The following is a 16,752-nucleotide window of genomic DNA, read 5'->3' on the forward strand; positions in this document are numbered from 1 at the left end:
CAAAAAGAGATTTTAAAATGATCTAGAAGCAATGGTTGAATCCCAGCTCCTGGACAATTCTGCATCCAGGAGCAATCCCAATCAGATCACTTCTCCAAAGTTACCCTGTTCCTGCCTCAAGTGACAGGGAAGAGTCTTAGTGCCTGAGATGATCCAAGACCAATAGCCCAGAGCTGAAACCTGTTACATTTCTGTCCACACTTTTGACTAGTATTTGGCCCTGGTGACAAGTAGACATTAGTTGTGCTTTGTAGCATCATCGTAAGTGGCTGCAGCTTGAAAGATAGAGGCTGCTTACTGGTGTGAGGCAGTCTGCAGCATTTACTGCAAACCTAACAAGATAGACAGAAGGGATATATTACAAATCATAAGCATTTATGACTCAAGTGCATGCAGGGTGAGGGCATAAGCTCTTTTGGTGCCACATTCCACCATCGTGTGTAAAATAAGCAAACAAAAAAAATTAGTGAAGAAAACAATCACTCAACAATTGATTCAAAAATTAACAAGGGCCCCTGTTTTGCTGATTAAGGATACCAATTAAACTCAGACACCAGAGTGAAAAGAGCAGGTGTATTTTACTGGTGATAACCAAATAATCTAACAGTGTAATACAGAAAACATGCAGTAAGAAAAGACAGAACAGTGCACTTAAAAGCAACAAACAGGAAAATACAGGGTAATGCATCAAATCATTACTACCTGAGAGAGAGAGTAGTGATTAAGAAAGATCCATCACCACTTGCATACGTTACCATCATCCAGATCCGCAGTGGCTGGGCAGCCCCGGTTACAGCGAGGATTTGGAGAGCCTGTCCCGGCAAGTGGGAAATCCTACGCGGTGCGTCCACCCGTAGGTGAGGCTTCCAAAGTCGCTGTGAGCGGGTCCAGCCTTATATACCTAAAAATCAGTGAGCCAGAATAGCTGGCACCTTTGAGTGGAAAATTTCTGGTTTCATTCTCCTGTTGGATTCCACCCAAAGCCTGGCCAGGGCTCCGGTGGGAGGGGAACCAAGGGAGTTTCTAACAAGGCCAAATACATGGGTTCTCAGCCTTGAGCAAGGCTAAACAAGGGAAGTTGGTTACATTCTCTCAGCATTTTGTCCTCACTACTGATTATATTCTAAGCTGCATCTTTCACTAGTGAGCTTACATAGTTTGTTAATAATACTAAGTTAGCAGCTTCAGCTTGGGGCCTGTTGTTCAGGCTGCAGTATTTCAATGCTTTAGCACTTTTTACATCAGCATAAGTAGGTTGTTATAACTTAGTACAATACCTACTAGCACAATGGTTATCAGTTATAAAATATACAGGATTCATCTATACATCAACTCTGGCTTGGGCCTGTTGTCCAAGCCTTAGCACTTCAGCCCCCAAATCATCCTTTGCAAATCATTTAGAGATATTAAGATAAGGGTAATGTTATCATCTCCTTGGCCACTGTTCTCCCTTCTCTGCTTGGGTACCTACTGTCATAAAATTCACAGCTTTGAATACTGCCCTTATCTGCAGTTTTAGTTAAAATCTGCCAGTGAAGTCAAAAGTTACTGGGAAAACAAGGACAGCATGTATCTCGCTTTCTTAGGAAACTAGTCTGAAAAATAATCATATGGAGCTAGTGGTTGAGAATTGGCTTTGGGTTGAACAGAGAAATCAAACCTCAAACCACTGTCAAGGGTTATACTCCTATGTCTGGACCTGAACTCTTGCCAGGAGTTTGGTGAGGCAGGCCCACCAAAGCAATGAAACAAGCAGAGTTAACTTCCTGTCTCAGAACCTTACAAATATTTATAAATTGCCTCTTGATTTACTTACTCCTTATTCACTCTAATTCCACTGTTGGCCTTGTACATCTTTTCCAAGAACAGGAACTGAGTGATGACGTATTGCAAACTGAAATAATTGAGGGAAATAAAAGGAAATGGCACAGTGGCAGCCTCAAAATGCTTTCCTGCCATCTTTTGGATTTTCTTGATAGTGACAGGGAAGAAAGGTCTCAATTCGCAACTTAAATTCTGGATTTCAGCAGCTCTGTGCCATAACAAGAGAACATACACATTTGCCAAAGTATATGCATATTGTGGCTCTTAAAAGCAAGACCGTCACATTCGTGATTCAGCTGTGCAAGGAGGACTAAATAATGAGAGAAAAGTGAGTAAGGGAAGTGCAGTGTCTTGGGAGGTGGGCAGAGTCAGGTCAGAACAGCCACGCATACAACTTGCCCACCCAGATGATGAAGAGGAAGGACATGCTCCTTATGACCTCCAACATGTTCTGGAAGCGATTGTTGCCTTCAGTGAGAACTTGCAAAGGTGAAACAGTCAGACTTCAACCTATGACCACCACATAGAACACTGAATGTAACGTTATTCCCACCAGAGAAATCAAAATGGGCATAGCTTAGTAGTATTTGCCTGCGGAAGAACAGAACATGCCCTTTGGAAATGAAGACGTTTGGTTCTGTAACTAGGTGTCTTTGACATTTACTGCCAACTGCTGGGGACAGGTGATCTCTGCCATCCCTGGTTCCTAAAAAGGAGACTGCAACATTATAATTACTACACACTACTGTAAGATTCAGGAGTTCTATAGTAAATTAAATAATGGAAGATACATTGCACTTATCTTTTATTTAATCCTTGTCATATACTTTCCTTCTTGACATTTCAGTTAGTACATTTTTCTGATTTTAAAAAATCAGGTATTAGAATTTATCTGAATATTTCTGCTGCCAGCTTTTGCTGGTGAATTGATATGTTTGTCTCTACTTTCACAAGTAAAGAAGACTATAAAGAGTGATCCTTCACAATGTAGAATTTAGTAGTCATAAAGAAGGCTACAGAACACAAACTTAATTTTCAACTACCAAAAAATTAATTTAAAAATATAAAAAAATCAGGAGGAAAACAAGCAACTGAAACAAGCCCTAGCTTTGCAATATGTATTCAGATTGCCTGAATAAGGAAAGGCTTATGTTTACTACTTAAACCACAAGCAACAGAATTTCACTGAAAACATAAAATAGCAGATTAACTTCCAAGATACACCTCAATGACTCCAGAATTTATCTAACCAAATCAGCTCACCTGACTTGGTAATTAATAGTTATATTTGCAGTAATGCAAAATTTAGACATTTAATGTTTGATCTAAAGGCATAAGCAAGTGAGGTTCACAGATACAGTGTTGTCGTAAGAGAAGTTCCTACCTTTATTATTGATAAAAAAAATTTAGTATTTGTTGCTGCCCTTTATCTAAGCATTCTTTATTGGTACACTTAAGATACAAGTATCAGCCAATAATTATTCATGTGTCATTTAATATCAGAAACTAAGTCTTGATTTATCGAGTGTTGCATATGAAATTCTGTAGTGAAGTGTACCAGAAATATTTTATTCACATCAGTAAACGGAACATGTTTACATTACAATAAACAAAGGACAAAATTTGTTCAAAAACTTTTATTTACTATAAAGACAAAAACCACCAAAATAGGTACAAATTATACTATATAAAATCGGTTCAGTGGGGTAAAAACTTTTAATTAAAATATCTTGATATATTTAAAATAACAAAGGATACATTGAAGCCAAATTTCTTAACCCAGAGATTTCTGTAAAATTTGCTTGCACAGTAAGGTGCTAATAGAAGTTAGCCCTTAAGCCCTGGAAATCTTAGGAATCAGTCACATAGCAAATATAATTTCATTGTGAAAGTGAACTTTGGTAGAAGAAACTCTATAGGACACCTGAGGTAGTAGAAACTGGAATAAACAGCAGTAGACATTATTTACAACTTAAGTACCAAATAACATTAAGAACACAAAAAAATAATTACACAATACAATTTTCAGTCCAGCTTTGATCCAAAGAAAATAAGAATATTACATCACATCTGCATTTTAAAAACACCACAATTACCAGCAAGCTGAGGGAAACGCAAACAAACTCAAACAAATGCATTTGGACACCTAGAGGCAGTTTAAATTTGAAATGTGGTAGGCATGGTGATCTACAAAGTAATACTGATTAGCTGAGGTTCATCAGTTTACACAGTTTACATTTCTGCCAGAAACAGTATTAATCTGACAACTGATCTTCCAGTACATGAATTGGCAAGAGTGCATCCTTTAAAGCTTGCACATAAGAAAGACTTGGAAACAATCATTAGAATGAGAAATTCTAAAGTGGTCAAAAAAAAAAAAAAAGTCAAGTACAAAACAGAGCTACCAAACTTCACATTTCGGTATTATCTTTTTAACTCTTCAAAGTCTGCCAATCTTCCAAAACAAAGGAATGTAAAATTTCCAAAAGAAACACATTCACAACTAATGACACTGCTTTTTTTTATTAGTATGAGCACTATCATTCCTGTAAACTTATCTTTAACTTGTTTTACTTCCAATTTGTATTGTACATTTTAAATGTACTATAGCTTATTTAGTTTGTCCTGAGTCTTTGAAAATAACCAATTCTCTTTCAGTCCAACAATCCAACTGGCCTCTGAAGAGTTAAAACATGAACAGTATTTTTTTCCAAATGGATTAAACACAATCAATATTTGATTTAAAAAGATCCCCTTTTAAAAAATGCAAAAGAAAAGCTGCCATTTTCCTTCAGAATTACATGCATCAGAATCTAAAAACCTGCCTTTAAAATATAAAAACCTGTTTTTAAAAAAAAAAACCACACCTGCTAAAAAACACAAGTTTTACACTACAAGTGAAGCTTTACTTCACATTTTACTTTATCTTGCCTTTCAAGTCAAAGTTTGTTTCTTGTTAAAATAAATACCTTTCTTATGGTAATATTTTTAACATTTTCTAATTAAATTATCACTAATGGCTACAGTAAATAGATGATGTACGGCAGAAGGAAAACAGCAGGTAAAACTTGTTATCAGTAGAGAATGTGACCTCAGTTGTGTTACACAAAGAATGGGATTTGTTCATAGATGACACCTGCTCCCACTGAAGTACAGGACAAAGTCTCCCATAAACTTTGATGGGAGCTGGGTTTGGGGCTTTTGATATTAAACTTCTCTACACAATTTGTGAGAAGAAACTGCTATATGAAAAGAAGGCTCAACAACTTTTAGCATGATTTAGACTAAGTTGTTTTATGCAGAACAATCTTTTTCCATTTTGTTCTTTTAAATAACCTATAAGAGCCTTCAACACTGTCTTACTGAAGGTGACATTTTTTTCCAGATTTTCAGCAAATCTGTTTCTAAGACTCTTGTGTCAGCAAGATGTTCTATGACACAGCTTGCATCTTTTTCTAAAGACTATTTTAAAAAATCACCTTTCCCTGAAAGTTAAAAATACAATGAAAACAAACTTTAATTTCAAAAGAAATTACATGGCCAGCAGTAAATGCTGAACCACAGCAGTGAACCACAACTGCCTGCTCTTATTTTAAGGAAGGCTAAATGTTATTTTAAAGTATCCATCAATGATTGGATCTGTTACTCAGAGAACTTTGTGAAATTAAAACGGACAGATACAGAACTTCCTTTTAACCAGTGCTGAAAACTGACTTAATTGCAGAATCCTCTGCTTACATCTACATGGTCTGAAATGGAACAGTGATTGCTGTATTAAAATAGATCCTGAGCCCCTCAGCTGCTAATATTGCTGAAAAAGTGCTCCAAATAAAATAAAAATCACTTATCTGCTAAATTCATGCAGATTTAAGGAAAAATGCTTTTGTGTTCACATAGAGCCAGATGTTTGAAAAGGCACGGTTTACAAATCTCTGCGCAAGTTGTGAAAAGTTGCATACTGAGCTTAGGTAAAAATCTCGATTTGTCAATCACATAGGTAGGGTCCTCCACTGGCCTTAAGTCCTTGATGTATCTGTTGTTAAGGCCAGCAGAATAACACAGTTTGCTGTGCTTAACTGCACTGCAAGACAGATATTGTATATTCAGTAGCATCTTCTTCAGTATATCAGCCTTATACATAAGTAGCTACCATGTAGTACGGAAGACTGGGTGTTTCAGCAGCTCCCTTGATGGGGGTCTGTCCTGAGGTTGAAGTTCTAAACACCGAAGAGTCACATCTTTCAAGCCAGGAGACAGATGTGTAGGGATTGACGGAGCAGTAGTTGCACTAGCAATCTGAACAAAAGCAAAATAACTTTTTAGGAGTCAGTGATTCTTAGGCCCCCTCTCCTGCCCCAAAAACCTTTCACAAGCTGATCGTTTTCAGCTGATGAGTTATATTTATGAGCTTTTCTCCACTTAGCATATTTCCTACTGCAGTTTGAAGATTACATTACTGCTTCCATTTTATAAAATAGGTCTTAAGTTTCCCTTATGCCTATTGCCTTTCAGTCTGCCTCCCTCCTTGCACTTTTCTCTACATTTTCTTCTTACAGCAAGATTCTGCAGTGACCATCTACTGAGCAGGACATAAGAAAAGCTCTTCTGCCATACATACGGGTATTCTTTAGTCTACTAGTTGCCATCACTGTTAACTGGTATAAACCAACATGGAAATACATTAAGCTGAACGATGTTACATTATGATACGCTAAGCTGGGTATGCTCTCTCGCATTATCTTTACTGTATTTCTCCTACCATCCCAAAGGGCAATCTTTCTCAGATAGATACAGATCACTCCAAATCAAATTAATTTTTACCTTCTCTAGATCAATTTTAACAAGATGATTGAGAACACTAGAGTGGCACCACCAGATTCACACAGACACAGAACCAAGACAATTACATCTCTTATGACAAGTGATTTGTACTTAATTAGAAGATATTTAAATACTGCTGTGCTAGTTTTGTTTTGTGGAAACACTTTCTTCCCTTGTGCTAGTAAAAATGCCAATAATCACTTTCTTCACTTGTGGCATTTTTCTTCATTCATGCCTACAGTTCAACTAGACTTTTAGAATTAAATATAGTTAATTGATTTTAGTAAGAAACACAAATGCCAAAATGGATGACCCAGAAAAGAGGGGCAATATTCATATACAGCATGGCATAATGGTAAATATCTTTCAGCAAAATCTGAACATGGAACATTAGGTTTTTACCAAAGGACATTTCCCACTATGAAATGTGAATACACACATAAATGTTTTATGGTAGAAAAACTTCTTTTGCTCCTGTATTTTACAGTATTGTAAGAAAGTTTGAATCCCAATCTTCTGTCTAGAGTCAAGTCCAACTCTCCCTCAAATTTTTTTTTTTAGCCTGTTACACTCTATTTTACAACAGTGCTTTTTCTGCATAGTGTTGTGGTAGTCTTCTTTTTTCTTGAACAAGCAGGTATGATTATGTTGGTATCAGATTTGATTTTATACTAACAGCTCCAATATAAAGAAGAGCTATTGCAACAACCCCTACTATTTATATACTTTTCTAAAAACATTGCTGTATGTGAAATTAGTGTCTTTTGTAGCATATTGGTAGCAACAAAATACCTCACCTTGAATATCAGAGCAAGATGATTGGAGTGTTTCTCTGCATTCCAGGGAGGTTTAGCACAAGCCATTTCTATAACAACACAGCCAACGCTCCACACATCACAGCTCCTACCATATTGCTGACCTCTCAGAACCTGAACAGACAGACCAAAGCTCAGATTATCTGCTTCAAAGTCTCTTAACTCTAATTTATTTAGATGGAAAAAAAAAAATCATAAATCAAGTGCATTCTGATTAACATTTCAGGTTGAGTGATCAGTGACGTAAACGCCATAAAATTTATACAGCTGTAGAGAGCTCGTAAATGAAATACCTGATCAAGGGGCAAAACGATGGTCACTGGGCTTTAGTAACAATATTTATGGTAGATATATCTTGTAACAAACTACTTAAAACAACTCTGACAGCAAGAAAGAAATGTCATTATTGCCATGTTGGAATCCTTCCTATTCTTTAGAACAAGTACATTTAAAACATATTTGAAGCATTTACAGCAATTTTCTGTTATTTAGCTGTATGAATTAGCTTAAAGAGTTCAAACAAACTTTTTGAATTAACTTCCAAAACTGGTTTCTTACCTCTGGTGCCATAAATGCAATAGTTCCCAACAACTGTCCTTGAAACTCCCCAGCACCAGTTCCTTTTGATGCCAACCTGGCTGCAGCTCCAAAATCAGCAATTCTTAATCTATGACCTGTGCTGTCAATTAGCAAATTGGCACCTGTCAACAGCATAATAAAAATACTGCTAGTTGGCTTTCTATTAAAGGCAAAAGGATGAACAGACACTCTTCCTCCCTCTATTTCAAAACTATAAATAGGTTGACGTTGCCCACCCCCAATATCAAGGAAATCTAAAAATCAAGAACAAAGTCTAATAATGTCACTTTTCTGTTATGGCTGAACGATACTGCACACAGCTTGAGGCTGTCCAAGAGATTTAGAGAAGCTATTAAACTTCCAAAGTAGGGCAAACACAGGATTCTGGAACAATGCCTGGAGATGGGATAATGAAAGAAAATTGTGACCTAAAACCCTGGAGGTTTTAAACAAACCCTGCAGCGCTCTGTGAAATTTAAACTTACTTTATCCTTAACCAACTTTGAGTTGTCTTGAAGAGAATTAATTACAGAACAACTGAAACTTTTCCTATTTTAAGAAGAAATATTAAAGACAAGTATTTGCCATCACTATGTTCCTATTTATCTGGATATCTCTCCAGTTCATGGACAGCTACAGTGACATTAAAGAGAAAAATTTAGTAAGACTGGTATTTCCCAATGAACTCCACATTTTGCTCAAACACAGTACAACTGTATTTATGTTTAATTAGATACCCCTATGTCTTAGAAACCTAACCTCTTTGTCTTGGCTTGGGCACAGATTTTGCTATCATTTCAGTGTAAACGTTTACATTAATTTAATTATCAATCTTTAAGCTATATGGCAATTTCATATTTTATTTGAACAAATGGAGAAAACCAGTTTTTCTAAACTATCGGCATGGGTAACAAATATCCCTGAGCATTCTGATTAATTTCAGTAATCAAAGGTTCTTAACAATGATCAGACAAACCCAATAGAAATACCACTCCTGAAATGGTATCTGAGAGAAGCAATAGGTCTCAAGCCAAAATAGATGCTGCTTTCTGAATTTATCTTTTTAAAAGACACTCTAAGTACATTCTCACCTTTAACATCTCTATGGATTATCTGATTCTCATGGAGGTAAGAAAGGCCACGTAACAGTTGTTCTGTGTAATTAATAATAACCGATTCTTTGAAGGCTCCATATTTACTTAACAAATGAGCAACTGAACCCCCTAGAAGATAAAAACCCACATTTTGTCAACACTTACATTTTGTATTAATGGAATGAATGCAGCATTGCCTCCTAAAATTTGAACTTGGTATTCCCAATTTTTAACTAGATTTCTCCCCCCCCAGGCAAAAACATTAGAAGTTTCGTAGACAAAAACTAATACACTTGGTTACTTAATTACTTTCTACCCAGAAGTGTACACATTAAAGACATATGTCTTCATGCTTCCTAATAATTTTATACTTCCTTAAAAGAATGTACAAATCCCTTAGTGTACAAAGTATTGTTGCTGATAAAAAACTACACATTTACCCACATCTTGCATTAACATTTAATCAACAGAACACTAGTTTTCGTTGGGGCAATAGTGCAGCCTCCCAGTAAGCATTCTCTCTGAAATCTTAATTTACTTTTTTATTAGTTACCATCTAAGTACCAATATATAGAAACAAGTAGACATGCAAGGAAAAGCAATATCTTCCTCTATTTCCCAAAACCGGTATATAGATCGTCAAGATTTGGATTTTCATTCTGCCTCTCAAAGTATTCTAATATAACTTGGGCTTGAATGAGGTAAAGACAATTCCTGACATTTCATTATCTAAATAATATTATTTCAGAAAAATTACACTTAAAAAAAGTTAAACACCCTTAGTTTTGAGAAAATATTTTCTGCACTACTGCTTGTAGTAACACATATTTGGGCTTTGCTTGTTAGCACTCTGGTATTGCTAAGCAGTTTCTGCCAAAGAATATAAGTTATGGTGCAATGCTTCCTTTTATAAGAAATAAGTATGTATAAAACACCAAATCTAGTCTTGGTAACTGGAAGGCAACAACATATAGTCCAGTTAATAAAATTAATAAATTAATCTTGAAAAAAGGATACAGACTTTCTTGTCCCTGCTCTGTACAATAATGAAGAGATCTCAGTATTTGTTACTAAATTACCACTCAATATATTTAAGATTTGAAAACTTTTTCCCTAAGCATCCTGCTTACTACCTATTACTAGAAATTTAATTTCTTAAATGCCTTTGCATGACACCTCACACAATTTTTTTGAAAATGCTTGGGACAAAATCAAGTGACAGGTATTCCAAACTTGCTAGGAGTTATTTTTAATAACTTTAAAAGTTACACATGTACACTGAAAATGCAAGTGTTTGATGTATTTCCAACTGAGGTGCCTGTCTCTAAGTTTCTAACTCCTCATTTAGATTCAGAAATTGAGGGAAAACTAGTAGAATTTTTGTTCAAGGCTTCCAACTGCTTTAACTGTATGACAGATTAGGTATGGAAAATTCTAAATCAAAAAAAGGATGCACCAGTAAGAATATTGCTAAGACCACTTAAACTGTTCTGTAAGTAGGCCTTTATACTGGTTACCAACAGCAAATACAATTTTGCAAACTGAAGTGATACAAAATACAGTATGAACTACATAGTTCAAGACTCAACTGATACTTTCATTTTCTTTGGCATAGTAGTTATTTACCTGCCATCCATTCAATAAAGAGGTTATAGTTGCTCTTCTCACATGTAGCACCCAACATTCGAATAATGTTAGGATGGTTCAGATGACTCATCATCCTTATTTCTTCTCTCAGTGCTTCAACTACTTCTTCTTGCTCAGATGATGTGTTCCTGACATATGTCACCTGTTTTGAAATATGGTATTCAGACTTACCTTACATAATTACCAGTCCTGTAACCCCCTCTTCAGTACAGCAACAAGAATGGATGGTTTTTCATCCCTTTTCCCCATCTAGAAATAGCAAGTACTCTTTTATCTCAAGTCCCTTCAGCTGAGAATGTATCTCCATGTGAGACAGGCTAAGAAAATTAAGAGTGATCTTCTGGGAAAATATCAACAAAAACCTCTCCAAGTATGGAGTGCAGAAACTTCCCTCTTCACTCTCCTCTGCTTAAACTAGGAAAAAAAATGGGTTTTTTTCAGATGTTGAAGAAAAGGAAGAAAGATAAACCTGAAATGTGATTCTGACAGTGCTGTTATTTGTAAGATTTTTACCCTTTTAATCATACTACCCATTTCATAACCAAGCCTCTTATCCCAGAAATTCGACTGGGGGAGGGAAAGCAGATCAGAAGTCTTGTAATGGAACTGGAGCCAACCCCAACTCTGATCCACCCTAAATCTGAGATAATGGTATGCAGCAGAGAATCTCCCCTGGGCATCAGAATCATCATCATCTCTCCAGAAGGCGCTTCAAGACTACATGGACAGTCCTACTCTTTCACAAGCAACAGAGTTTCAAAGGAGGAATATCTGATGACAGATATTCTTTCCCCGATTAAATGTTTTGAAATTGCTCAATTCCATGGGTATAAGTTCATTCTAGAAATAATAAGATTTCCTCTATAGTGGTATCACTGATTCAGACCTGGGGCACCTTAAGTGTGAAAGATTTACGCACATCTAGAACCTTCAAAAATATTGAGTGAAGAAAGTGCATTTGAGCCTCTTTTCTCACTCACACTTCCGTATCTATTAATTTAAATATTAAAAATACTTGCCTCAAAGTTGACTGTTGGATCAGAGGGAACAAGTGTCGAACTACATTTCCTCTGCTTAAACTGTTTTAGGAAAAAAAAAATCTTCACAATAGGGGAAACTACTTTTAATAGGTACCTTGCAAATAGGGCATTAATTTAGAATCAAGAGATCTGGGCTCCATTCCTAACTCTGTCACTGATGTATGAACTTGATAAAAGTAGAAATGCATTTGAAGAACTATGGAAGAAAATGGGTATATAAAAACAGGTGTTAGTTTTAAGGAGGAGTGAAAAAAACCTGAAAATATTATGTTAATACCATGCACATAAAGACTTTTTATTATGTATTATGGGAGAACAGATGACACGGAGGAGAGGAAGCAAGGAAAACAAGAAGTCAGTGAGAACAGAGAGCTTTTATATTTAATGTTTCAAAGAAATACTGAAGAACAAGCACAGAATATTCAAGGAAGTGGAGTATTTTAAGTATTTACCTGTTTTACAGCCATTAATGTCCCCGTTCCTACATCTTGAGCTTGGTAACAGGAAGAGAAAGCTCCAAGACCAATTTGCTGACCTTTAAGCCATTCTGCATCTTCTCTGTAATGGTGTTTTGCTTTGGTATGTCCAGGCAGGGTTTCTGGTGTCTGCAAATTAAAATTCCAAATCAATTCCATGTTTACTAGCATGCATCTAAGATGTAGACATTCTGGAATGTTACGAAATATCCAAGCTTATATGCCTCTCCTCTCCTTTACAGTTCTTTGTACTGCATGTTATACATGTTTCAGCTGAGACCACCACACTGGTGTATTCAGTAATCCACATACTCCTACCATATGTAAGAACAAAGTGTCTCCTCTATGTTACTACCTGAAGGTGAAAGGCAAGATTTAAGGACCCAAACAGGAGCAAGACTTATTTTTCTGTTCCTGATCTCACATCTAATCTAGGTAAGGTTTTAGTCAGCACCTACGGTAAACACAACCAAAATCATGTTGTTTTCTATTTATTTCTCCCATTTTATGCTTCACATGTTGTTACCTCATAAAAATATCAATATATTTTTATTTCTTGCACTTTTGTCTATTTGTAAACAAATATCTTTTTTCTGACTTCTAAAGTATCTCATATCTCTCTCAAGCTGTGCCAACAAGATGTCTTCCAACTCTGCCTTTCCTTTCAGAAACTAGTTTGGTTTTGTACAATTGCCTTCAAAGTAAATTAGCATTAAGATGCATTAAGACTCAATACAGTTCTACTCCTGCTAAAAAACTTTTCTCATTTGCTGGTTTCCCCACTTTTACACTTCCTTCTTTGCCATTTTAAAGGCTGGTACATGACATGTTGTTTCTCTTCCAAATACCTTTTCTAAACTTGTTAATAACCATGGAAGGATTCTGTTAGCACCCTCAACTGGCTGACTTTATACTCCAACTCCTAGGAGAGGGTATGGAGTACTTTTGTGTTTTATATAACTTTGGAAATATAACAGCACTGCTTTATAAATTCAGTGAACCCCAATTGAGACTTATGCTAAATTCCCATATGCATACTTACATCCTGCTGAATGATTATGATATCTTCACCATTTTCAACCTGTAGTTGGGGAATTATTGGCAGGGCATCTTGAGACGCTGACATTGCCATAGCAATAGCTAAAGCTTCCTCCTCTTCAGCTTCCATCTTTTCTTTGCATTTTTGATTATGATTTACATCATCTTTGTAAGTATCATCATTTTCTGCCCGCTCAGGAGAAAGAACTGCAACTTCAGACTTGAAAGTAACTGTGCCATCACTTGTTGGCATGGAGGCCTCAAGTAGGTCCTCAATACTGGAATTGAGCTCTGCATTAACATCCAATCGACATTTTTCATCTACTGGTGTGAACACCGTCTCTTCACTTGGTATAACTGCACTGCTACTACTACCACTGCTGCCATCACACTGTGAAATATCATTCAGGTCAAGTGTCATACTGGTTTTTAAGGTTTCTCCCTGCTTGTTCACATCACTTGGGGTGGGTCGTGATGGCTTTGGCCTGTGTATGTGACTGGATGGCAATGGCCTGGCTTGGGTAAAAAGTGGAGAAAGTTTCTCTGGTTCTTTATTTTCAGAACAGTGTCTCTGAAACTGGAGAGAAAGTTTCCGCTGTGTTTGAGGAGAAGGTGAGGGGATTTTGCAGGGAATGAATCCCTGAGGTCTGAGTTTAGAGACATCTGTTACAGTGCCAGCTGGTACAGATGGGTTTGAAGGAGACAGAAGCGTTGGGAATAGTGACTGGGAATGACTGGATGAAGGAGAAGAGTTCAAACACTGACTGTGGGGTTTTCCTTTTGTTTGAATGGCTGGCTTTGGTTGCTCAGTGGTTATTGATGAAACAGGAAGTCCCACAGTGAGGCCAGCCAGAGCCTCAGACACGTCCTCTGGACTGGCACTCAGTTTTTTATCATTTAAACCTTTGCCACTTTTCCCTGATAACTGGACAGTATTGTTTGGAGTATTACTTTCTGTAGCTTCTGGAGAGTTATCTGGTACAGGTAGCTGCAAAAAGTCTTCATGTTGACAGTCCCCAGAGTGCATTTCTTCCATGCCTAGCTGGATGGCTTCTGCAATTTCCATTTCATCTGCTATTGCCATCAGACGTCGACGCATCCTTGCGTAATGAGTTGAGCTTGTCACACTCAACATTTCTAATAGCTTTACAAAAACATGGGGCACTCTCGCCACCATTCTTGCTGCACTCAAAAATACTCTCCGTGATAGTTTACCAACCATTGAGTGGGAATTGTCAATTGACTGCAAGGCGAAAGTTAAGAGGGAGAGAAGTTTCTTATACCTAAAAAAAGAAAAGAGATGTTTTATTCACTGATATGCTCTAGTTAACTGGTTCCAAGAAAGTCATTTCAAGGTAATGTATTTTGCTGTCAATGCTGCAGTAGAGAGGAGACTTATTGCTGCACTGGTGCTTCAAAATTCATTCACAGGTCAGAAGTTTTAAAAAAAGGCAACCATTTACCCCGTAAAGTAAGCACACTTTTGCATATAAATATATTCTATTTGTTTACATGAATTAGAACAACTGTTTTTTTGAAGAAATCACCAACAACACAGTCAACTACGAACAGTGAGTGTCACATAGTATAAGCAAGTACCTGTCTACTACGGTATCAGCCTGTAAAACATCTCCACAGACAATGTGGGGATAAAATTCACCAGGAAATTCCAACAGAAGTCTGTCTATTAGACAAAGTCGCCCCAGTAGAGCTTGCCAGTTGCTAGATTCGGTTTGGGTTCCGAGAATACAATTTAAGACATAATCAACACCACCAATACCAATGGACCCTACAAAAGAAGTTGATAAGGATTAAATATTTTCACAGTCTAAATTCTGATCTAAATAAAGATCAGAACTGTATCATACAGAAATACACATTGTGTGCTCAAATTACTCCCCTCCCAAACTGCTGAAATACTGTTCTCTTTGCCATGCTGATATTGGATAGACCTTGTATTAAATTTAAAACACTTCAGTATATTTGCTTGTAATTATAATTCAATTATATATGAGGAGCTATTATTACCAGATTTAAGTATTTCTCTCCCAATTGCCAGCTCGCCCGCTTGGCCTTTACACATCTCCAGTAGCGTTGAGACTGAAAGTTGACTTGTTCGACTGTAAGAAATACAAACCAAGAAATAACTCTTTTAGCAGGTGCTTTCAAAGAAAAACACTCTCATCATTGTATTTCAATAATCATTAGTTTGGAATTGTCCGTGGAAAATGATTTTACATCACTTTCAACAGATTTCTATAATCCTCTATCTGTAAACTACCAGTAGTTGTGACATTTTTTACAAAGCTGGTGGACTTCTCCATGTAGTTTACAGTACAGCTGAAGAAATGGTTGGCCTGGCAGAACAAATGGGGTAGCTTGGGACAGGAAAAGAAGGCCTATTCAAGCCAGAAATGCCATTCACTCAGAATAGCCATCTCCTAACACTACACTATGAAATAAAAAGTGTTACGTTAACACTTCATGGCACAGATGTACAACAGCTTCTGTTGAAGTAGAAAACATACATGACTGGTATTTGCTTGACTGCTTAAGGTGAGTCACGAGAATTAGACCAAAGCAATATCAACTGAGATGGAGGGGATGGTTGATGACTGCACCTAACATCTTCCTTTATTTTAAGGGTGAAAAAAGGTCTTACGAAAGCAAAGTATCATTTAAGATCTCTAAAGCACAATCAAGTGCCTTCAAAACCTACATCCTTCAAGCCTGAAGTTTGTTGGTAGCAAGGAGACTCTAACTAGAACATGATATATTTATATTTAGGATCTACACATTTTATTTCACCATCAACTATAAATGATTTCCTAGTTTCACGTAAATAGCAACAAACAAAGCTTCAGGATGTTTCAGTAACAATCCAAAATGGTTTTGAAGTTTATGAGACACCATACCTGTTGGCATCTGCACATTTAACTAGTATCGTCTCTACAACTGGCTTGAGAAGTTGCTGTAGTTTAGTTCTCTCTGCCAAAGTATGACAGGGAGTATACACCAGCATGGCTCTTAAAGTTTTCTAAGAGAAAGGAAAAAAGCAATATATATGAAATCAAATTAGCTACACAATTTATTTTTTTTTTTAAAGAGTTGTAAATAGTTTTATATAAATTGCATTCAAAATATCAATTCAAAGGATAAATAGCTTACTAAATATTCACTGTTAGAATTAGTCACATATTTTTTGAGGTTGGAAAGAACCTAGTCATACAAGTACTGTTAATACTTAGCACTGTAGCAAGCATTTCTTTATATTTGGCCAGTGGAGTCATGCCATTTCACTCTTGCTGAGGATTTTGATATCCTGCTTTCAGATGATGATTAAAAGTTAAGTCATCAATGGTGCTCAACAACTACTAGGATTCCTGGGTTCATATATCTCCTCCCTTTCTCTCCCCTT

General features: G+C 36.6%; 1 protein-coding gene across 2 annotated transcripts in view; it reads right to left on the bottom strand.

Moving 5' to 3' along the window:
• Positions 1-3,446: 3,446 nt before the first annotated feature.
• Positions 3,447-16,752, bottom strand: part of MAP3K1 (mitogen-activated protein kinase kinase kinase 1) — a 63,495-nt gene continuing 50,189 nt past the window's right edge. For both annotated transcript variants that reach the window (XM_074855701.1, XM_074855702.1), the window contains exons 11-20: positions 16,250-16,371; positions 15,363-15,454; positions 14,934-15,123; positions 13,339-14,617; positions 12,273-12,425; positions 10,760-10,922; positions 9,131-9,262; positions 8,019-8,161; positions 7,443-7,574; positions 3,447-6,120 (exon numbers count right to left, since the gene is read on the bottom strand). In XM_074855701.1, coding sequence (XP_074711802.1) covers positions 5,971-6,120; positions 7,443-7,574; positions 8,019-8,161; positions 9,131-9,262; positions 10,760-10,922; positions 12,273-12,425; positions 13,339-14,617; positions 14,934-15,123; positions 15,363-15,454; positions 16,250-16,371 — 2,556 coding nt within the window. In that variant the 3' untranslated portion in view covers positions 3,447-5,970. The remainder of the gene's footprint in view (positions 6,121-7,442; positions 7,575-8,018; positions 8,162-9,130; positions 9,263-10,759; positions 10,923-12,272; positions 12,426-13,338; positions 14,618-14,933; positions 15,124-15,362; positions 15,455-16,249; positions 16,372-16,752) is intronic.

This window comes from Strix uralensis, chromosome Z (genome assembly GCF_047716275.1).
Source record: "Strix uralensis isolate ZFMK-TIS-50842 chromosome Z, bStrUra1, whole genome shotgun sequence".
In the NCBI taxonomy this organism is placed as follows: Eukaryota; Metazoa; Chordata; class Aves; order Strigiformes; family Strigidae; genus Strix; species Strix uralensis.